A 22,538-nucleotide genomic window follows, 5' to 3' on the forward strand; every position below is an offset into this window, starting at 1 on the left:
GATTTGGGCCACAGATAACAGAAAAGCCAACTCACAGTGACTTAAGCTATACGGAAAGTTATCTTAGGTAGGCACAATTCCAAAGGTAGGACTCGTAGGATTGGCTGATTCAGCAGCTCAGTGATTTTCTCAAGGACCCAGGTTCTCCCCCATCTCTCTGCTCTGCCATCATCAGTATTGGTTTTGTCCTCAGATTGGTTAGCAGGACGGATGCAGCAATTCCAGGCATCATGTGAAAACCTCCTATTGTATAAGCAGGGTTTTCTCATTAGGTACCTCAGTTAACTATTGCTGTGTAACAAATTATCATGACTTAGCAGTTTAAAACAATATTTATTATCTCACAGTTTCTGAAGGTTAGAAACCAGGAGAGGCTTGGCTGGTTGGTTCTGGCTCAGAGTCTTTCATGAGGTTGCAGCCAAGCTGTTAGCCAGGGCTGAAGTCATCAGAAGGTTTGACTGGGGCTGGAGTTGCTGCTTCCAAGCTTATAGATGTGGCTGCTGGCAGAAGGCCCAGTTCCTTGCTATGTAGGCCTCTCCATTAGGTTGCTCACAAACATAGCAGCTCCCTTCCTCTGGAGTAAGTAACCCAAGAGCAAGAGAGCAATTGTCTAACCTTGGAAGTGACAAACCATCACTTCTGCTTTATTACTGCTCACTCGCCCCAGCCCTGGTACAATATGGGAGGGCACCACACAAGGATGTGAATGCCAGGAGGCAGGGACATCAGAGATCATCTTGGAGGTTGCCTACCACATTGAATTCTTTTTCCAAAGTTAGGAACGCTTTCCTAGAGCCCTCAGGAAGTGTCTTCATGCCTGTTGACTGGAATTGTGTTATGTGTGTATGCCTAGACCAATCACTCATGAGAGGTTTGGGACCATCATTTTTTAGTTCATTACAACTATGATTCACCCCTGAGACTTGTGATGAAGCATAGGGTGGCAACTAGGAAGAAGATGGCCATTTGAACAAAATCAGGATTCTGTGTAGAAAGAAGAAGAGCTGGGAATGGATATTGAGAAAGCAACCCGTAGTGTTTATGACACTTACTCGCTACCATCAGGACCAAGGTTACATCTTTTCCTTTGACTGCATCCCCAGCACCCATGCCCACTACCAGTAAAGAATACACAATATCTGTTGAATAAGTAAATGAACAAATTCCACACTAACCTGGAAGACCATAGGGCAGGGAGTCTAGGACTGGTATTACCAGGAGAGGACCGAACCCACTCCACCCCAGGCTCTAGATTCCATAAAGTCTTAGAATTCAAGAGGCCCCCTGCTCCCATCCCTACTGCCAGCCCCAGGGATAGACAGGACTGGCAGAATTATTTTCACTTTATTTCTGGAGAAGTTTGATCAGATGCAATAACACTGATTCCAGGCGAGGGCAGGGGGCATGGGTTCCCCTGAAGCAACCAGTATCCTGTGGCCCAAGGTACCCCCCATCCCCAGTCCTGGGTTCCCCCTCTGTTACAGTTAAATAAAGAGAGGAAGATCTCCCCAGGGAGCCTTGTGGGGAGGGTCTGCCTCCTGCACCTGTCCCCCTCCATGCAGAGGCATCTGAGCAAAAGCTATATACAGTATTCACATCCACTGTACCCCACCAAACCGAAGCAAATACTACAGATGGCCCTTCCTCAAATGAAGAGGCCAGAGAGGCTGTGAGTGTATGTGTGTATTGGGGGAGGGGGTTGTCTGTGCATATGAGCACACATGTGCACTGTGGGGCAGGGTCTGGCTCTGGCCAAAGAGACATCAGTTTATAAGGTGCAGATTAAAACAAGAGAGAAGACCCACCCCCAGGGGCCCAGGTCACTTCCAGCTTTATTCTGTCTCTTTCTCCTCCAGACATCCTGGTGCACGGTGCAGAGGAGCCCTCATAGATGCTCTGGATCCAGGGCAATCCCTTAAAGGACTTCTGGAGAAAGAAGGGATGGAGACACAATCAGGACAAACCACACCTTCAAGGTCCAGATGGTTGGGGGTCTTTAGGGTGGAAGGAGTGGAGCTCTGGTAGAGCTAGAAGAAGAGAGGGCAAGGCTGGGAAGTCCAGGGAAGGCTGTTGCAGAGGGATGGATATGTATCGAGGAATCAGGGGTCCTCACCTGTAACCTGCGGGGGCTGTACCACCGCTTTCTTGAGGAAGGCTTCTGCTTCTGCAAAGGGCAAGAGTGCTTCCGGCGTTCGGCCCAGACTCTTATCCCCGGGGGGGCCCTTAGGGGAGAAGCCGTTCTCTTGATGTGTCGGGAGAGGCTGAAGGCCGTTCACCAGGGATCCTGGAGACTCCTTGCTTGGCATGCTGTGGATGGAGAGGCCAACGCTCAGTAACATCAGGAACAGCCTGGTAAGGCCCAGGCCAACCCACAGCCCTGGTTTGACCCCATCTCCCTGCTAAGGGTCCCTGGGACTGGGAGCTGATACCTCCACTGAGTCTCCTGCGGGGCCAGCTCCTCCTTCTGCACAGCTTCCTTCTGCAGCCCTGAGGGGGGAGACTCCATGGCCTTCACAGGGTCTAACACCAGGAAGGAAGGCCATTAACCAGGGGCTGGTGAGGCAGGTGAGGATTGAAGATAGGGACAGGGCTGAGGAGGGACAGGGGTTTTACCTGGGCTGGAATTGTCTTTTGCCTCCTTTCTTTCCTGCTTCTGCATTGAAGAGGAAGAGCAGTCAGATTCGAAGCACATCTGGATCCACCCCCACCAGGTACTGAATTCCTCTCTCTCTCAGCCCAGACCCCGAGCTGCCTCGTCTTCCTTGACCCTGAATGCCCTTCCCCCAGCCTCCTTTCCTCACATAGACCCTCACTCCTAGCACTGCCCCTGGGGGAATCCTGACCTTGGTCTCAGCAGCTTCTGACTTCCGAGTCCGCTTCATGATCTCCTCCAGACGCTGTATTTGGAAACCGCACACCAGTTAGGTTCAAGCCCTGCTCTAATCCTAAACTTTCCATCAGCCTTTGTGGTCTCAGGACCCTCAAAGCTCAGACTGACCCCTTCCAGGCCAGGAACTAAAACCTGCCCCAGCTTCTCGTCCTACGGTCCATGATCCCAAGGCAGAGCCACACACCCAGCTCCATTCAGCCTCCCTTACTAGAGCCGGGACCCAGCCCAGTAGAGGGCCCCGCCCCACCAAGCCCCGCCCACCAGCGCGCCTAGGACCACCCCCACCATCAGCGGCCGCGTGGTGCACCTTTCTACGCTCCTGCCGCTCCTGCTCCTCGCGCTGGAAGTGCTTTTCCCGCTCCAGCCGCTGCCGTTCGGCTTCTTCACGGGACCGAGCTTCCGCCTCCTCTTTCTGCCAAGACCCCGAGAATGTTGGGCGGCTGGATTCCAGCCTGCCCTTCGGGCCAACCCCCGGCCCGCCACTAGGAGGCGCCTGCGCCCAAGCCGGTACCGCCCTCCGGCCCGCCGGGGGGCACCTGCTTCTGCAGCCGCTCCTGCTCCTCCTGCTCGGCCTGCGCCTTCTCTCGGGCCTCCTGCTCCTCCTGCCTCCGGGCCTCCGCCTCGCGCTCGGCTCGGGCCTCGGCCTCCCGCGCCAGCTGTTCCTCTCTCATTCGCCTGCGACACAGAGAAAACTTGGGGCTTGGTCCCGAGCTTCTTCTCCATCAGCCCCTCTAAGGGATCTATTAGTGCCTGAAGATGCACTCACTTGTCCCGTTCGGCCTGCAGCTTTCGCTCCTGCTCCTCGCGCTCCCGCTGCTCCCGGGCCTGGCGCCGCTTCTCAGCCAAGAGCCGAGTGGCCTCCTCTCGGTCTGTCGTGCCAGCCATGGGTTTGCTAGGGGTCACTGGGGGCGCAGGGGCTGGGGGTGAGATGAGGACAGCAGTACCTGGGGCGGAATCCAGAGCCAGGAGTTAGCACAGCAGCATTGGCACCTCCACTATCCTTGCATGTCCCCACTTTTCCTGGAGCTCAAGGTGACCCTGCCATCAACTCAGGGTGGTGAGGTCCTTAACTCTGGCCTGTGATCTGGGCCTGGACCTGCTGAGGGCAGGGGCTCCTCTTTCTGTCTCCCAACATTCAGGCCCCAGGCATTTCTGGTGGCTGCCAGCCCTGACCACCTCCCCAACCCAGGAAAAGCTTTCTGGCCCTGCCCACTTCTGGGTACCCTCTCTTCACGCCCACCTGCAGGGATCTCCACTGTGGGCTGCTCCTTCTGGGGCTGGGCTAGGGTGGGTGAGGGCACAGGCGAGGGGGCTGGTGAGGCTGGGGCTGCTGGCTCCTTCTCATCACCGGCCCTGCCCTTGGTCTGGTTCTTGTTCTCAGGTCCTGCTGCACTGGGGCTCTCCTTTGTCTCATCCTTCCTCCGAATTCGTCCCTTGGGTGATGCAGTGGTGCCTCGGGGGGATGGTGGTTTTGGGGGCAGAGTGTGGCCTGGGCTGGGACTGGGACAGGGAGAGGCAGGCCTGTGCCAGGATGTGGAGGGAGAGGACGGCCGAGCCTTGGCTTTGGGACTGAGAGAAAAGGGAAGGGTTAGACCTTGAGGACGGAGTGCCCTCCCCCCTCCCTGTATATTTCTCAGAGGAGTCCCCCGAGGTTACTTCAGCACTCCCAGCTTATGTGCTCTCATGGAACCCTATTATTTCCTCTTAGAGCATACAGCCCAGTTTGTAATTACATATTCATTTGTGAGCTTCTCTGATGAATGCGTCTGTTTTCCCAATAGCAGGTAAGCTTAATAAGAGCAAGCACAGGGCCGGTTTGGCTCACCAAGTGTCTCTAGCACCTGGAACATTGGCATGTCCTTTCATTCATTCATTCATGGAGTATTTGTTGAGTGCTTACCATGTGATAAGCACTGTTCTAGGTGCTGGGGTGATCAGAACACGCAAGAAAAAAAAGATTGCCCTCAAGGAAATTTCATGCTAGAGGTGAGTGCCGAACAAATATTGTAAATGAACGACCTGGTGACGTCATGGACCCCCCCTTGCACCCCGCCCCTCCCCCACCTGAGCTCAGAGGCCGTGCCCGCGGACAGGCGCGGGCGTGGGGAGGCAGGCAGCGACTGGCGCTTTTTCAGACTGCGCTCGCGGGCCAGGGCGCTCTTCTCCTTCTCGTTTTCCCGGTCCTTGTCCTTCTTCTCTTTTTTCTGCAGCTAGAGGGGCGGAAGGCCAGGGAACCGGTGAGCGAGGAAAAAGCTGAGGGCTCCCTGTCCCCACCCTGCGCAGATGCACAGCGGCCACTCACTGGCGAGGCCTCGGGCCGGCGGCGGGCCAGGGCAGGGCTGCCCCCGGCACTGGGCTTGCGGCGCTCCCCGGAGGGGACACAGCGGTGCACGCTTCGCAGGGCGCTGCACGGTGGTGTCAGAGGGCTGGCAGAGGCTGAGCGTGGGCACAAGGGTACGACTGCAGAGGCATAAATGCGGTTGGGATGCGGCCTAGAAACAAGGCCAGCCCCTGCCACGTCCCTGGTGGAAGGGGTCCCAGGGCCGTGACCCCTACCCTGGTCCCGGCCGTTGCGGGGCAGAGTGACTGCGCTGCGACTCCGTGCCAGGAAGGAGAGGGTGGGCGTCATTAGGCGGTCTACGATGCTGCTTTCCCATGCGCTCAGCTGCAAGCTCCGATCTGGAGGGACAAGGCCAGGTGAAGCCAGTCACCGCAAGGGGCCATCAGAGATAGACAGAGGCATAGGGGGATGGCCAGGTACAGACCCCGTGCTAAGCACAAGGATTCTCACCCAGGAGGATGCTCCCTCCAACACCACATGGGCCACACTTGTCCCTTGGCTCAGGGGAATGGACCTCTACTGCAGACCCAACTGCTCATCCCCATGTCCCAGTGTAGGACCCTGCCCCTCCTGCTTTCAGGGGGCTGGTCTGTGGGCATGTGCCCCAAGAGATTTAGAACAGTGAGGATCCTTGTGTCCCTCTCACTCAGGAAGGACTCAGCTTTTAGGAGTCCTGTGCCAGGGAGAGGCTGCTTGGAGGCCTGGCTGCCTTAGGCCACCCTGCTCTGTTCTCTCAGCTGCTGGATTATTTTTAAGCCTCAGTCAGGTGGGGTTGGGACAGCAGCTGATTTAGTTGCTAGACAACAGAACAACCAAATAAAAACTAGAGGAGCTTATAAATAACTCTGACCATGGCCCCTTCATATGTTGACCACCAGGGCATGGTGGGAACACAGAGACCATGCACCCTGGGTTGGCCACAGCTCTGGAGCGAACCAAGACCATGGCTGGGGTGCTGAAAGCAGAAAGGGCAAGATTGAATGAGTCTTCCAGGGTGCAGCCTGAATAAGGGACCCCCCCACACACATAGCACCGAGTCTGACACATGGGGGACAAGGCCACCTGCCTAGGTTTGGTCCAGGCCAGCTGGCTGTAGTTGAAGGTGAGGGTACCTGTACATTCCCACCTCCAGCCCCCACTTCCAGCTTGCTCTTGAGGCCTCTGCTAAAATCTCTGTCTGTGGGGACATTGTCCTCTGTCTCTGTTCTCCTCCCCTGCAGGGCACTGCTCTGTCCTCAGGGTCCAGACCCAAGTGCCGGCTCCCCCAGGGGGACAGAGCCCCAGGTTGGGTAGAGTAGGGGTGGAGACCTGGAGTATATGAGGACCCTGGGGGCCTGGGGTTCTGGCTGGGCTCTGGAGGAGGCTCGGTGGGGACTACAAAGGGCTCTGGAGGAGGGGAGGGCTGGGCCTTCTCTTACTTCTACTGGGGGAGTTCCAGAGCGTGGCAGAGGACTTTGAGAGCCGCTTGTTGATTATAGAGTCCACATGTTTGGGCAGGTTTACTGCCGACACAGAGCACCTGCTCCCACCTGGAGGGGAAAAGACACGGCATTAGGGCCGGGCCGGACAGGAGCCAGGGGGGGCACTGAGGCCTTCCATGCAGGATGCTCTTCGGGAAGGGTGAGAGAGGAAGGAGTGGGCAGGCTAGGATGGGGGTAGAGGGTGGGGTGAGGAGGTAGACTTGGTCCTGGGGAGGGGGGTAGGTAACCAGAGATAACCCAGGTTGGGGGAGCCGACGGAGAAGGAACAGAGGGAGATGGAGGAAATCTTGAGAAACTATAGCCTTCCTGGCCAGATGAAACCATTACCCAGGGCAGGGGGCGCTACAACCATCCACCCCAGCCACCCAGCGCTGGCACTTGCTGACACTGCCCGGCCAAGGTGCCATGGATACAACACCCACATATTTGGATAAATGCAGAGACGTTTCTAAACAGAACAACCCACAGTCATAAGTCACTTGCATAAATACAGATACTCGTAGAGACACACAAAGACAAATACAGGCAGATGCAGGCATATACAATGAGTATGCTTAAGTGTGAGACATGCACAGACCTAGAGGCATACACAGGCACAAACCCCTGGAAGCACCCTAGCTATTATATCTGTAATAGCTACCATTTGTTGGATACTTGTCATGTGCTGGACACCACACAGGTTAGCTCACTTGATCCCCCCAAACATCTATCTACAACTCTGAAGGCAGGTGGTATGCTTATCTCCATTGTACAGATGAAGAAAGTGAAATGTTGAGAAGATAAATGATTTATCCGAGGTCGCACAGCAAAGTAAGAGCCGGGACCCTAACCCAGTTCTTCCTGATTCGGAAGCCCTCACTGAGGTATACAAGGCCACAACACTCCAAAGCCAATACACACTAAGGCACAGGGCACACAGATCCGTGAGCATCTACACTGACACATACACAGCTGGACATACTGAACCCTGCCATCCTGCCATTACATAAAGACATCTGAACACAGCAATACATACAGGCCAGCAAAGCATCAAAGACCAAAACCTATGACCACCCTACATGAAGAAAATCCAGAGGCAAAAATCTACTTTCCAAGGAATGCACATAGGGGGTGAGAATTTACTATGACTATTGAGTGCCTCCAGGGCATTAAAGTCCTCTTTTATGTATCATTCACTGAAAATAATTGAGAGGAGCCTAATCCTAAATTGACAGGGGTTGGAAGAGCAAACGAAAATGAAGAAAACCCCTCTCTGACATGCTAGTGGCAGTTGTTGGGAAGGGACAATTTGTTTTACAGACCATTCTAGAAGATACAATTCACATGAAGCAAGGCACTACCTGCAGCAGGGAGCCCCCAGCTCCTTGTACTAAGCTGCTCCCTTCCCCCACTCCTCAGCCTCACCCACCCACCCACAAGACCTACAGCCCCTCCACCCACTCACTGGTCTTACGTCCTGGGGAGCTGTGGTGCAGGGCCCCTGCCCAGGACCAGCGCTGCTGCCGGATTTCAGTCCAGGTCTTCTTCACGGACCGCTGGATGGCTGCTTCATAGCGCTCCTGGAGGGGAAAAGGGGGAGAGAAGAGAGATCCAGGCTCAGAATCATACATCATACCTGGAAGAAAGGGCTTCTGTCCCTCCAGAGACACTGCCCCACCCCCAGAAGCTTTTCCTGACTCACTGCAGGTAACTAAGGTTACCAAATCCTTGTTATGATTAGGGACCGTTGGCACAGATCCCTTTCTACTTGTTCTTGGGGATGCTCATTGTTCTTGAGTCACTTCCTGGATGCATGAACTGTCTCTCTGAGGACATGGTGGGACTCCCCTGAGTCTGGGGCACCCCCGGTAGGGCCATGTGGTCCTGGCACTGAGGGCCCTGAAGTTGAGGCTCTTTTCCCTCAGCCTGTGGCCCTCAGAGCAGACCTTAGGGCTATGATTTCCCCCAGGCAGGCCCAGGCTGCCTTTTCCTCCATTTCCTCACCAGTGCTCAAGGGAGAGCACTACTCATGGGGTGGAGCAATTGTGCTCACACAGACACACATGTGCATGTATAAAAACACAGGCCCATGGGGGGGCGTGCACTCAAACACACGTGCATACAGTGCACACGGTTACAGATATCCACACCTGCAGGGTAGAACCAAACATATACGCAGTGGCACAGATCCCCATATACTGCACGCCCAAAGACACAAGTAGAGATGTGAACGCAGGTATAACCACGGACACACAGATAACGCAGAGGCCTGCACACACATATGTGGGCCCACTCAGCCAGGATGCAGGTGTGCGGACCCACATGTACACAGATGCATGCACGCCCAGTTCAGAAACTGGCACGAACGTACCTTGTTTTTCTCCAGCTTCTGCCGTTGCCGCTCCTCCAGGGCCGCTCGTCGTTGCTCGGCTTTAAGCCGCTGCTCTTCCAGCCGCCGCCGGCGCTCCTGGAGCTGTTTCTCCCGTAGCGCCTTGGCCTTCTCCTCCTTTTCCAGCCACACTGCCTTCTTGGCCGCTGTTGGGAAAGGGGCCCAGGGTGAGCTGTGAGGAGCTCTGCAGGGGGCCCTGCCAAGCGTATCCCCTCCAAATGACCTTCCTATTACCCCGGCTCTGGGTGGGTCTTTCTCTTGCCTGATTAGGGGGAGCCTCCCCTCTCAGACCCCTCCTCAAATTGAAGGGCTTCATGAAGACAGGCGCAGGCCTCAGAATGAAGCCTATTTCTCCCTCATTGGCCTCATGGATTCTGAGGGCTGAAGGAGAAATAAGTTATTTAGTGCAAGATTCTGCCTGATTTGGGGAACTGCTGGGCAGATTTCCACCAACTGTGACGAAGAGCATGGGATCTGGCATGAGATGGGACTTCTGGATTTGAATCTCCACTGGTTTCATCTGTCTAAGTTTGTTTTCTCATCTGCATTATGGGGGTGATACCTCACAAGGCTGTAGGGAGGATTAAATGAGATAGTGCATGCACTGCCCTTAGCACAGAGTACATAATTAAGTTTCCAGGAGTGTCAGCTGTTATTAATAGGATGTTGATGGTGATGCTGACGATAATGAAGATGACAAAGCTGCTTCCCAAATACTTACCCAGGTACTTGGCTCGCTCTTCTCGCCGCTCTTTAGCCAGCTTGTGCCTTTCTCCTGCCTTTTTCGCATCTTAGCAGAGGAAGCAAGAACGGATTTAGGTCAAAAGGCTCTCCGAAAGAGGGTCAGCCTCAGGCCCTACCCTCCTTCCCCTTTTCCTTCCCCATCCCTTTCCCCATCTCCCCCAGGTGGCATCATCCAGGGCTGGGACCTTGAGCCCAGGGCACTGGGCCTGGGACAGGGGTCAGCCATCTCACACACACACACCTTGTTTGGTGGAAGGGCTCTCGGAGGTTGGCACTGCCGTTGGGGATGGCTGGCTGCTCCTTCGAGGAGGCCTGGTATCCCGTGGGCCTGTGGCTGGCGGGGTGGGGCCTCTGCTCTTCGATTCTGAGGAAGGGGACTCCTGTGGGGGCTCTGGCACAGGCTCCACTTGCCCTGAGGGGCTCTCTGGTTCCACTGGGAGCTGCTTAGGGCTAGCAGGGTTCTTCATGGCAGGAGGGGTGTCCGGGGGAGTGTCAGGGATCAGGGCTGACATCGGCGGTGGTGGTGGTGGTGGAAAGGGGTCCCCTTCTGGAGAAGGTCTTGGCTCTGGGGGGATCCTGGCTGCCATAGCTGGAAGACCAACACAGGAGAGGAGACAGGGTCAGATAGTACATCTGTGCAATCACTTCAACACACAGCCTGTCTCCCTCGTCCAACTGACTTATTCATTCATTCATGCATGCATGCATATTCAGTTGAGTTCCTTCTATGTGCCAGACTGTTCCAGATGCTGATGATATATATATAATGGTGAGAAAACAGCTGTGGTCTCTGCCTTGGTGGAGTCCATCCTCCAGTAGAGCAGTTAAGCAAATAACCAGGCAATTAGAGGTTAACCTATATTTGTGGGGCTTCCGGGAGAAGTGACCCAGCTGAAATATGAAGGGTGAACTGGAGTTGGGAAAGCAAGGAGGAGAGGCAGGAGGGTTTCTAGGAAAGAGAAGAGCATGTGCAAAGGCCCTGGGGAAGAAAGGGACAGGGTGTATTGAAAGAACTGAGAAAAAGTTTGTAATACTTATTATGCACCAAATGGTAATGATTTGTCTCTGTGTCTGCCTCCCTCACCCTATGCTTTATCTCTGGGCCTAAGCATGGGCCCATGTTGCTAAAATCCCCAGTGTGGGGGCAACCAGATATATCCACTTTGTAATTTTTTTTCCACCATATTTCTTCTCTTAAAATATTAATATTTCAGGTACCCTGGAAAAGAAACCAAAGTGCCAAATAAGGAAGACTCATAATTTGATATGTACATGTGTATGAACACTATGTATGTACACATGGACAATGTGGGGCAGTTGAAAGGCTTTGGGGTCAATTCTGTTTTCACCAAGAAAAGTAGGAAGAACGAAGAGAGGGCCAGCAGGTCACCTTGGGCAAGGCAAGCAACCTCCCTAGGCCTCAGTTTCCATATCTGTAAAATGGGGGTAGAAGCCCAAGGTAGTAGAGGTGTCATAAAGTGCCTGGCACTGGGCATGGCATAATTCATGTGCCAGCAAGCACCCCTCCCTTTTCCTGTGGGTCTTATGAAGCTGCCAGGTCTCCCAAAGGGAAGCGTCTGCCTCTTGAGCCCTGTTTCCATTTGCTGCTACTCTGTGGGCACTGAGGGGATCGGGGAAGGGGCAAGGGTGCATAGCCACTGACCTGGGCTTAGGGAGCAGGGCTGGGGTGCTTTGGAAGGTAAATCTAAGGAAGAATTTTTGGCTCTCACTGGGTACTTCCATTATGCTGGGCCCTCTGGCTTGCTCAGGAGGTGGGTTACAGCATGTGAAGGGGGCTGAGTGGAGGCACACCTAAGGAACTGCCTTTGGGACACTTAGTGCCTTATTCAAGGGGGCAGTGGAGTCTTGTAGTTGAGTTTGGGCTCTGAAGTCAGGCTATCTGAGAATGAATTTTGGCTACCCCGCTAACTACCTGTGTGACTTTAGGCTAGTTACAGACCTTCTCCGTGCCATAGCTCCTTGTCCATAAAATACAGATAAAATAGTACCCTACCTCACAGGATTGTAATGACTGTTAGTTATTTACAATAACCGTTAACATTTGTATATTTATTGCGAACTTTCTCTGTTCAAAGCATATATTAACTCGTTTAATCCTCACTGACAATACCTCTGAAGAAAGCACTATAAATATGTTTCAGACAGGTAAGGAAAGTAAAGCAAAAAGAGGTTAAGTCATTTGAGGTCACTCAGCTGGTAAGTTGGAGGGGCCTGGATTTGAACACAGGCATCTTCCCCAGAGTCCCTGGGCTTCCTCTTCTACCCTCCTGCCTCTGGTTAAGGCAGAAGATGAGGTCATTCACATTATGCAATGAAATTACCTGAGGCTCATGCTATTTTCCCCTCATTCTTTCCCTCTTAGCTTCCTGGGCTCTAGGCAAGAGATCCCCCCAAGGCCCTGTTTCCCCAAAGGCCCCTCCAACTCTGCCAGCTGCTAATCCCCATGATAGTCCACCCTGCTCTCCCCATACCAGCTCAAGACAGCTGCCTGCTCACTTCCAATCTTTTTCCCAGCCAGCTGCAAACGCCTTTACCAACTCCAGTGGCAATAAAACTAACCAGTGGCAACCATTTCATGTGCGCCTACTATGTGCCAGGATCATCCTCACAACAACTCTGAGAGACAGATTCTTATCCCCATTATACAGATGAGGCAGTTGAGGTTCACCCTGAGAAATGATTTGGCCAGGGTCCTAGAACTAGCACATGGTGGGTCCAGAATTTGAACCCAGGACCGTCTGGGCTAAAACTTGGGTGTGTACTAAGCTCGAAGGCTGAGGGTGAGGCCTGTTTATCCCCATTCTTCTAACACCAGTACATGCTTCAGGTGTCGCAAGGAAAATGGGTAGGCGGGTATTTGCCGACACCTAGGCAAATCACGCCCACCGGGCCAGATGGTGAATTCCCAGCTAGGTCCCAATTATCCATCTGACGTGAACCTGGGTGGAGAGAGGAGGCCTGGAAGGGACCTACACCTGGGTATCAGATGCATGTGGCATGGAAAGGTCTTCGACTTGAGTGTCAGATGGACCTTCTGACTCTGTTCTGGGACCTTGGGCACACCTTTTGTCTACCTGAGCCTCAGTTTCCTCACCAAGTTGTTGTGGAGGACAGCAAGTAGATGCAACATCACTAGCACCTGACAGGAGGGGTTCCATAAGTGGGAGCTGCCCTAAGAATCTGTCTACTTCTCCCCATCTCTGCTATAAGAACCCACTTTGGTGAAGCCTTCACCCCTACCACAGCATGAAACTGTTCTTCTCAAGATCATCAGTGACTTCTGCCTTGCTAAATCTAGTAGCCATTTCGCAGTTCTCATCTCAACCTATCAGTAGCATTTGACACAGCTTGAAATGCTTTCTTCACTTGACTTTGAAAACAACACGCTTCCCTAGTTTTCCTTCTACTTCACTGGCTGGACTACTCAGTCTTCTCTGCTGGTCCCTCCTTAACTTCCTGACTTCTTAAGGCTGCTGTGCCCCAGGGCTCAGGCCAGGACCTCAGCTCTTTTCTGTCTACACACACTCCCTGGGTGATCTCATCCAGACTCACGGCTTTAAATACCATCGCTCTGCTGATGACAACCAAATTTATATCTCCAGCCCTGACCTCTCCCTTGAGTTCCAGTTTCGTTCATGCAACTCCCTACTAACACCCCTGGGTGTCTAACTGATGTCCCAAGTTTAACACATCCAAAATTGAGCTCCTGATCCCCAAACCTGCTCCTCCCCCAGTTTCCCCATCTCAGTTCATGGCAAGGCTATCCTTCCAATTTCTCAGGCCAAAAGCCTTGGAGTCATCTCAGACTCTTTTCTCATCCTCCACCCCATATATAATATCTCAGCAAATCCTTTTTTTTGGCACGGGCAGGCTCCAGGAATCAAACCCGGGTCTCCGGCATAGCAGTCAAGAACTCTACAACTGAGCCACCATTGCCCGCCCTCAGCAAATCCTTTTGTCTCTATATTTAAATGTATCCAAATCCCATCACTCCTTACTAGTTCCACTTTTACCACCTTGGTCCAAGCTACTATCACCTCTTGTAAAAGGCTCTCTGCTCCTATTGGGGGTTTCCAATGTTGGTCTTTTACCAACATCACAGCCAGAGTGATTTTGCTTAAAAAGAAATCAGACCATGTTACTTCTCTGCCAGAATCCTTCAACAACTCCTCATCATACAGGGAGGAAAAACCAGTCATCACTGGCCTACCAGGCCCTCTCCTGTCTGTCACCTCTCAGACTTTATCTCCTCTCTCCCTTTGCTCAGTCTCCTCCAGCCACGCTGGCCTCCTCGCTGTTCCTTAAACATGCCAGGCACGCTCCTGCTTCACAGCTTTGTACTTGCAGTTCTCTCTGCAGAGAATTCTCTGCCCCCCCCCCCCATTCTCCTGGTCTTTACTCAAATGTCACTTGTCACTGAAGCCTTCCCTGACCCCCGATTTAAAACAACAAACTATACCTGAACCCTCCCTCCTCCTTACAACTATACTTTTTTCTTTCTAACTCCATTTTTCTCGACAAGCATTATCACCACTTGAATACTGTCTCCAACCACTAGCATATACTCTCCAGGAGAACACAGATTTTTGTCTATTTTGTTAGCTGCTGTATCTCTAGGGCCAAGGAGGCTGGCACAGAGGCATTCCATAGCTATTTGTTGAATGAATAAATGAATGAATTCCACCCTGGCAGATATCATCACTGTCTCTCTTACCTGGATGACTGCAAAGTCTTCCTACTGCTCTCCCTGCACCCATCCCCACGCTGCTCCCCACTGAGCAGCCAGAGTAATCTTTTCCAAATGCAAATCTGATCATGGCACTCCCTGACATCTGAAACCTTGTAGTGGCTTCCCATTGCTCCGACGATAAAGACAAACTCTTTGCACTCAACCTATAAGTCTGGTATAGTCATGCCCCTCTGTCCCCCTTTCCCACTTGTATCTCCTCTTCTATCCTGCTCTCTGCACTCTAGTCACACTGACCTTTTAATTCCAATAACCATCCATGTTTCCTCCTGCCATGGGACCTTTTTGCACATGCTCTTTTCCTAGTTAACTCTAACTTGCCCTTCTGATCTTAGCTCACTCATCATTTCCTCATTCCCTGGCTTCTCTAACTGGGGTGAATCCCTTCATTATATATATTCTTGGCTTCATGTGCCTCTTGTTTGGAGCACTGACACAGGAACAATTTTAAACTTCCATGGGTGGGTTCATTCATTATTGTCAGCTTCCCCCTCAACTGTGAGCAAGCCCTAAGAGGAGTGGACCAGGTCTGTTTTGCTCACCACCGTAACACCAACCAAGTCCATCGAAACAATCATGAAATAGTGTTAAATGAGAATAAGGCCCTATACTACGAACCTGAGGCCACCAAGCCTAAAGCAGGCACACATAGAAGACTGGTTTTACCCTAAAAAAAGAGTTAATCTATGAGGCAATTTATTGCAAAGGGATAAACACTTGAAGGGATGCAAAGCAACTGCATCTTAATAAGTTTGTACAGCTTCCTAGACTAAGCCACTGAGACATTAATAAAAATAATAATGAGTATTTACTCTAGTAGCTCAACAAGAAAAACTTCTCGAGAGGCAAACAGGACATTTGGAACTCCTTTTCTGACCTGGCGGACTATTGACCCTGAATACAAATATTTTCCTCTGAATTATGCCAAACCTGATGAAATGTCATTGGGACTGTGGTATCTGGAACAAATTCTATCAAGCCGAATTAATTCCATGGTTAATTATCTATATGGTACGGTTAAACCATTTCTGATTTTTTCCCCACTTTCAATCACCAGATGAGAGTTTCTGCCACTCAGTTTTATTTTATGTTATTTTGGTCTATGTCAGACAGTGCAGCTTTAGCCACTTTCAGTTTTACATTGTTACATTGATATCTACCAGAAGTATTTGTTAAGAACTGGATAAGAGAGAGATAGTTTGTATTTATTTCTTAACACAGAAAAAGAGCATTGGCAGGGCAAAGGTGCAGGAGCTGGTGCATGGTGGAGTCAAAAAATCCTGTGTTCTCAAGAGCCCCAAAAGAGGTTTGGAGAGGATGTGCCTGGGGTCTGTGGAAAGATTAGGCCAGGCCCCTCAAAGGGACTGTCACATGTCTCAGGGTGCTAACTTCCCGTGTCTCCACCCCTGGGAGCTGGCTCTCCTTTCCTCTCCTTTCCACCCTCTCCCTGCCCCAACAGCTCCTACAGGGCCAAATATTCCTCTCACAACACTGATAACTCAGTTTAGCTTTTCTGTTTGCTTGCCACCCACCCCACCCCCCATTAGTGTGAGAGCTCATAGCAAGAAGGGACTGGGTATTCGTCATTGCTGCAGCTTTGGGGCCTTGTAGAGGGTCTGCCTGGCACAGAATAGATCTGCCTGCTAATGAATGCCTCGACGGTTGAATGGATGGGTGGGTGGGTGGGTGGGTGGACAGGGGTTCTGTGGAAAGCTATAGTCAGTCTCACAAACTGCTCCAAAGTCTAGCCTCTAAATCCTAAATGTCTTGCTCACATCAGTCATCCCTGGGCCCCTGCTAGGCCCTGAGCCCAGGAAGGGAAACAATTTAATCTTCTGAGGCCCAATCATATACGAGGCACTTTCCTTTATCTTATTTAATACTTACAACAACCCTAAAGAGAAAGTACTTTCCGATGGCCCCGTTTCCAGGTGAGAGAACTATTACTCAGGTAGGTTAAGTGCATTGCTCACGTCAGTGTCACAGATAGGATATGAAGCCAGGTCTGTCTGATGACAAAGCCCTTATGTCATGCTTTTTCTGGTAGGAAGTCATGTCACCCCTCCCTGAGGCTCTTGCCTGTTCTCTGAAGAAGGAAATGATTTGGTGGCTCCCCCACAAAGGAGGATCAAGGGGGGTTCCCCCCACAACAGTGAAGGGCACAGGTGGGGCGGGGAGGCCCTGAGCTCAGAGCGCAGGAATGCAGGGAAGGCAAACTCCTGCCCGGGCTGGCCACGAGAAGGCAGGAAGTGAGGCACCTGGATGGCGGGGGAGAGAGTGGCCCACTTCTAGGGGACAGAGCAAGGGAGTGCCCCTGGGAGAGCTAGGGGGAGGCGGTGGCAGGGGGTGTGCACTGGCAGCACCCCTGGGCGGGGAGCATGGGAGATGCAGAAGCATGAAGGAGAGAGTGGAAAAAGAATAGAGATCAGTACCTCAGGTGGCAATGCCACAAAGACAGGGAGGCAGACAGGTGGGCAGAGAGCAGGGAAGCAGAGAGACGGACATGTACACACAATAGAGAGGGAGACACCCAGACTATGTAGACAATGTAGAAAGAGCCCCGCACAATGGCAAGAGACAAGAAATTATTTTTGTTCCTCTCTCTGTTTCACACAGGAAACAGATTTATTGGAGTTCAGAATCAGAGGGTGTACACAGAAGCCTGTACACACACACACACATACCCCACGTGGAGTCAAGTATCTGCCCCGAGCACAGACAACAAGCACACAGAGACACAATGTCCCCAGTATATTTACACAGCCTCATCCAGGCTCCAGGCCACTTCTGCCCTCTGCCTTTCGGACTTTCCCTGATCTGGACCCAGGGAAAGTCTGATTATAACGGCAGCAACGAATGGCTGTATCAGGCTCAGGTGTAAACACTTGAAAAGCATGCGTTCACTTAACCTTCTCTACAATCCAATGAGGCAGCCGTCATAGCCCTAGTTTACTAATGAGGAAATGTTCAGGAAGATTAAGACACTTGCTTAAGCCAAGTGCCTGCAGAGGAGCAGGCTGGGTTTGGAGCCCAGCCACTGTGACAGAGCCTGTCCCCTCACCCTGCTGCCTGGTGGGGCGGCTGCCTGGAGTACCCTCCTTCTGGAAAGCTCTGGGCTGGGAGGATGGGGAGCAGGCAGGAAGGGAAACCCTGGGGGGATGGAACCGAGGGAACTGAGAGGCGCAGCATCACTCCAGGCCTGGATGGGGCTGAGCTCTGAGTGGGAATGCACTAGGAGTGGGGCAGATGTTCCAGGCAGTCCTCAGAACCTGGGCAGCAAGACATCGGGGCCAGGCCACAGGCCTCTGTGGGTGGTAAAGCCGGGGACCAGCAGAGACTACAGATCCGAAAGAGCTCTCTGACCGGCTGGCGGCCATTGTTCCCAGCCTCCAATCAGGAGCACCCACTTCCTGTTATTTTAGGCGGCAGGAAATGACCCCATCCCGCAGCCCGGGCCCCACCATGTCCCTCCTTCAGCCCCAGCAGGGCTACCCAGGCTGGGCCCAGATGCTGAGAGCAGAGGCCCAGCCTCAGCCCAGGGACTGATGATGGCCCACTGGCTGTACTGTCACCACCACCTGGGTCCAGGGCCTCCTTCCGGTCCGACTTACTCGGATTCTGACCTTAGCAGGGCTCTGGGGAAATGCAGACTGGCTCCACTCTGCCTGTCAGAGAATACATCACAGAGTCCCCAAGACCGAGATGTCCACGGAAGACCAGTTATGAACGAGAAGGCCAGACCCTGTCACCATCCTGCTTGGCCATGACCACTCAGCAGGGGCCAATGCCCAGGAGCAGAATAGCATAGAGGTTTGGTGCACAGGCTTTGGGAGTCAGATGGACCTGGGCTCAGGTCCTGCCTCTGCTGACTCCTATCTGTGTGACCTCGGGCAAGTGGCTTTGCCTCTCCGATGAGCCTTGTCTGCACAATGGGGATAATAATAGTCCTACTGATGGCACTGAGAGAGGAAAAAATGAGACACTGCATGTGACATATTTAGCATCGTGCCCAGCCCAGAGAAGGCCCATAATAAAGGAGAGTGATAAATGGGAGTGGGAGATAATAAATGGGAGATAATTTGGTCCACCAAGGAGTCTATGCCTGGCCCAAGTCTTCTCCTCTAAAGACTGACGATTAGTGCTATCCCAGCAACAGTGTTCTCTCTGCTCATGCTGCAGCTGAGAGGTGATGGAGGGAACACTGAAGGCTGTGCCCCGGGGTGCCAGGCAGAGCTACCACATGCCAACAAAGCTGCATTATCTGGCCTGGTTAGACGGCTCCCTCACTGGCCCCAAAGCCCAGTGGGGACCCAAGGACATGTGGTCAACTGAGACCTGTCCGAATAGTCTCAAGTGCCACCCTCTAGTCTGGGCCTGGCTTTCAGCCCCTTTCCCCTCCCACAGCCCTACCCCATCAACTTCTAGTGTCCATCCCAAGGAGGAGTGGTGAGCTGGCCTAGTGACCTGAGCTGGCCTAGTGACCCTTCCTCCTCATTTGCATTTGCATGATTGCACATTAGGGGCTCATTAGAGGCTTTATTACTGGGCTCCCCAGCTCAAGGATCTGCTACCCCCACCCCAAGCTGTTGGTAGGAGATGCCAGCCAGGCTGGCCACAGCCCTTTGTGTCAGTCTCACCAACTCCTGCTCATCCTTTCAGGTCCACCTCAAATGCCTCCTCCTCTGTGAAGCCTTCCAAGAGCCCACTGCTCTGACAGGTATCATCATTGTATCTCCAGATTGCAGTGTTCTGCACATCTGCCTCTGTCACTGGACTAAGAGCCCCCAAGGGCACGAAGCCATGCATATAGTGGGTCAGCAACTCAGGTGTAATGGCTTATCGATTGCACCCAGCTCTTGCTGTGCCACTCTAGGCAAAGGGACAGCTGTTCCCCAGATACACTCTGGCTCATGTCTGTCTAGAACTTCCTTCCACCCTCCCTTCTGCCTCACACTTGCCTCCTGACGTTCTAATTATCTATCACCTAGTCTTCAGAACTCCAAAGGGATTAAACATAATAATTCATGTTGTTTTTAAAACAACATAACCAATAAAATAGGCAGTGTTTATCGAGTACTAACTATGTGCCAGGGCCTGGGTTAAGTGTTTTACGCGCTCATCTAATCTAATGATTCAAGGTCTCTAGGAGATAATTTCTAGCATTATCCTCAGTTTATAGACGGGAAAATGTAAGAATTAGTTTCAACAACTTACCTGAGGTCACACAGTAATAAATTAAGTCCACACTCTTAACCAAATGGACTCCCAGTTCCCATCCCCACCTCCCATGCACCAGCCTGGCCTGCTGGCACTAGTTCCAGTGAGCACAACAACGGTAAGAACATTTTACTGTGGGTGTCTGAGTGCCCTCACCTTAACCCTGTAAGGTTGTTTATACTATCGCCATTTTCCAGGGCCAGAAACTAGTGCTCGAGCACTGGCCTCAATCCATGGCCAGTAACTGGCTCACTAGGATTTCCACCCAAAAAGAGATACCACACTCATTCTCCTGCTCCATGCTGCCTCCCTTTCATGCTTAGTGTGTAAGTGGGCAAAGGGACTCAAAGAGAGTAGGGTCCATGCCATGAGCACTTCAAGTCTCATCCCCGGCCTCAAACTCTCACAGGGCATATGCTGTGGACATGCCAGGTGCTGGTGGCTTGTTGAATTAACTTTACTCCCAAGAAACCCTTGCTTCATAGGGGACCCTGCCACCTTCAAGTTTTCTGTGTAGGGACCAGCCACCATCCCTGTCCAGGTTCTCCCATAACTCCATCTAGACACCTGTGTATAAAAGAGTTGTCCCAATGCAGGACACTGTATGCAGTCACCACCCCCATCTGGGCACCCCCAGTACTGCCAAGCATCCCTCCCATGCTTTCATATTCAGTCCAAGCATCCCGCCTTGGGATGTCCTAATTATAAACCACTGCCCACTCAGTTCCCTCGTCCATGACCCAATCAGCACTCTCCTTCAGGCCCCAATGTACACACCAGTACCAGGGGACCTCAGGTGCAGAAGACCAGTTAGCAGACAGATCTAGACTGGGTCTCCCTGGGTGTCCCCTCTCAGGCTCAGCTGAGCCAAGAGAGAAACAAGCAACCTTATTTCCAGTACAACCTACAAACCTGCCAGCCACACCAGCCTCCCCTCCACATTCTCCCAACTCCCACACCCACATGGCCCCCTCTAAACACCCATGCTGGCAAAGGGAGGAGCCCACCCACAGCCAAGCGGCCCCACCTTATTCTGGGTTCTCCGCACTCACAGACTGTTTCATCCTAGCCCACACCCCACGGGGCAGGGAGGTGACAGGATTAGGCTCCAGGATTCCATGGGGGTGTGGGGATAGGGCCGCCTCCCCCTGAGTCAGTGGGAACAAAAATTGGGTCCTCAGTAATCATGCTCTTCCCTCCCTTTCCCTTCCAGGGAGAGGGAGAAAAAGAAATCGCCTCCCTCCAACACCAGGCAGGCCCAACCAGAAACCTTTCCCCACCCCCTCATCAGCTGCTCCCAGATCCGAATGGGATTTGCAGAAGTCCTGGGCCCGGGGGGTTGGCGGGGTGGGGGAAGTGCGGGAGGGGAGCTTTGGTGGTCTGGGGACTGGAAAGTGTGTGTGAAGGGGGGAGGTGGCCAAAGCTCCAGCCTGGGAATGATGTGGCAGGTCCCTCGAGCGCAGCCTTGAGCCTTCACCCCATTCTCCAGGGACAGACTCAGGCCCAGAGAGGCTGCGCAGGAGGGAATGCAGAATAAGCAGATTTACTTCTGTCCACCTCTTCCCTAAGGCGGGCTGGGTGGGCTCCGGAGTAGGCCAGGCTGCCGGGGAGGCGACCCACTCCCCAGCTCCCGCCCTGGCCCCTAACAATGCCGCCTCCCCCTCCCCCTCGCCTTTATCCGGCGGGTTACTTGGCAGCCTTCGCCAGAGACCTCCTCCTTGCTCCCCTCCTCCACTCCCGGCTCGCGGGCAGCAGCAACAGGCCCTTTGCGCGGCAGCTGGAGGGGTGGGGTGGGGGCGAGGTCTGGCCAGGGCCTGGGCGTGGGGGACGCAGAGCCTAGGCTTCGGAACGCAGGGCGCCAGGCCTGAGAATCTGGACCCCCGACACACACATTTAGGCTGGGGTCACACGTGTCCACCGAGCATGAGAATGGGGACAGAAGCCGCAGCTCTGTGGAAGAGGACTTAGGGCCTGGGGTGGAGCAGGAAAGGGGTGGGGGTGGGGAAGCCGAGACAGCGCTGAGCTGGGGCAGGAGGGTCACCCCAACAACTCTAGGGGCGGGTTCCCGCGGATCCCGCCGCCCTGGGAGTCCCGGCGCCCGGGGTGGGGGAGGGGGCAGCTGTCAGAAGATGCGTCGGCGGCCCAGAGCCTCGGCGGCCACCGCAGCCTTTATTTTTAAACTTCAAAGTGCTCAGAGGGCGCGGCGGGGGAAGGATCGTCGCCCAGTGTGCCGGCCCCATCCTCGGCCTCTCCTGCGGCCCCTCGATCCCCACCCCCCACCCCCACCCCCACCCCCACCCCTTCCTTTGCGCGGCTCGGGGGATACCTGGGGGTGCGTCGGGGCCCGGCTCTGCATGCGGGCCGCTCTCCATGACTGCAGCGTCACCGAGGGTCTCCGGGTCTCAGCGATGACGGCGGCGGCCGGCCGCGGCCAGGAAGGCGGTCCCGCGGCGCATCATGCCCGGTCCAGCCCGGCTGGCAACGACTCGGAGGCGGGGATGCGCCGAGGAACGTCGCGGTTGGAGCGGCTGGTGGCCTGCGACGCTCGGAGTCGCCGTTCGCCTACTGTCCCTCGGCTCTGGCCGCGATCCCGCTCCTTGCCAGGCGCCGGCCCAGTCGCGGCCGCGGCCCAGCCCTATTGTACAGCCCCGGCTGGGCCTGGCCTCGCGGCTGGAGCGTACCAAGTGCGGCGCGGGGAGGACCGCCCCCGCAGGGCCCGGGAACTGCGC

At 53.6% G+C, this 22,538-nt stretch overlaps 1 protein-coding gene across 6 annotated transcripts; it reads right to left on the reverse strand.

Annotated features, from left to right (window-relative positions):
- Positions 1-313: 313 nt before the first annotated feature.
- On the reverse strand, positions 314-22,461 carry MAP7D1 (MAP7 domain containing 1). Of its 6 annotated transcripts, none has more exons than XM_077150294.1 (18): positions 22,136-22,461; positions 10,066-10,413; positions 9,802-9,870; positions 9,063-9,226; positions 8,166-8,271; positions 6,650-6,760; positions 5,447-5,569; positions 5,193-5,350; positions 4,955-5,100; positions 4,131-4,459; positions 3,657-3,834; positions 3,427-3,565; positions 3,198-3,302; positions 2,844-2,897; positions 2,614-2,653; positions 2,430-2,520; positions 2,114-2,307; positions 314-1,926 (listed from the first exon to the last, which is right to left on the reverse strand). In XM_077150294.1, the coding sequence occupies exons 1-18, from the start codon at positions 22,179-22,181 to the stop codon at positions 1,916-1,918; spliced, it is 2,412 nt and encodes an 803-aa protein (XP_077006409.1). In that variant the 5' UTR covers positions 22,182-22,461; the 3' UTR covers positions 314-1,915. The 6 variants fall into 6 exon arrangements, with proteins under 6 accessions (XP_077006409.1, XP_077006411.1, XP_077006408.1 ...); XM_077150296.1 differs by having other exon boundaries at positions 2,430-2,487; positions 8,157-8,271; XM_077150293.1 differs by having other exon boundaries at positions 8,157-8,271; positions 22,136-22,460.
- Between the last annotated feature and the right edge of the window lie 77 nt (positions 22,462-22,538).

This window comes from Tamandua tetradactyla, chromosome 2 (assembly GCF_023851605.1).
Source record: "Tamandua tetradactyla isolate mTamTet1 chromosome 2, mTamTet1.pri, whole genome shotgun sequence".
NCBI classification, from domain to species: Eukaryota; Metazoa; Chordata; class Mammalia; order Pilosa; family Myrmecophagidae; genus Tamandua; species Tamandua tetradactyla.

Coding starts and splice junctions, on each gene's coding strand:
- MAP7D1 (XM_077150292.1), bottom strand. CDS start 22,181: ATGGAGAGCGGCCCGCATGCAGAGCCGGGCCCCGACGCACCCCCAG. Junction 8,272..9,062: donor AGAAGCTGGAGAAAAACAAG/GTACGTTCGTGC, acceptor TTTCCCCTCCAG/GAGCGCTATGAAGCAGCCAT. Junction 5,101..5,192: donor GCCGGCCCGAGGCCTCGCCA/GTGAGTGGCCGC, acceptor CCGCCCCTCTAG/CTGCAGAAAAAAGAGAAGAA.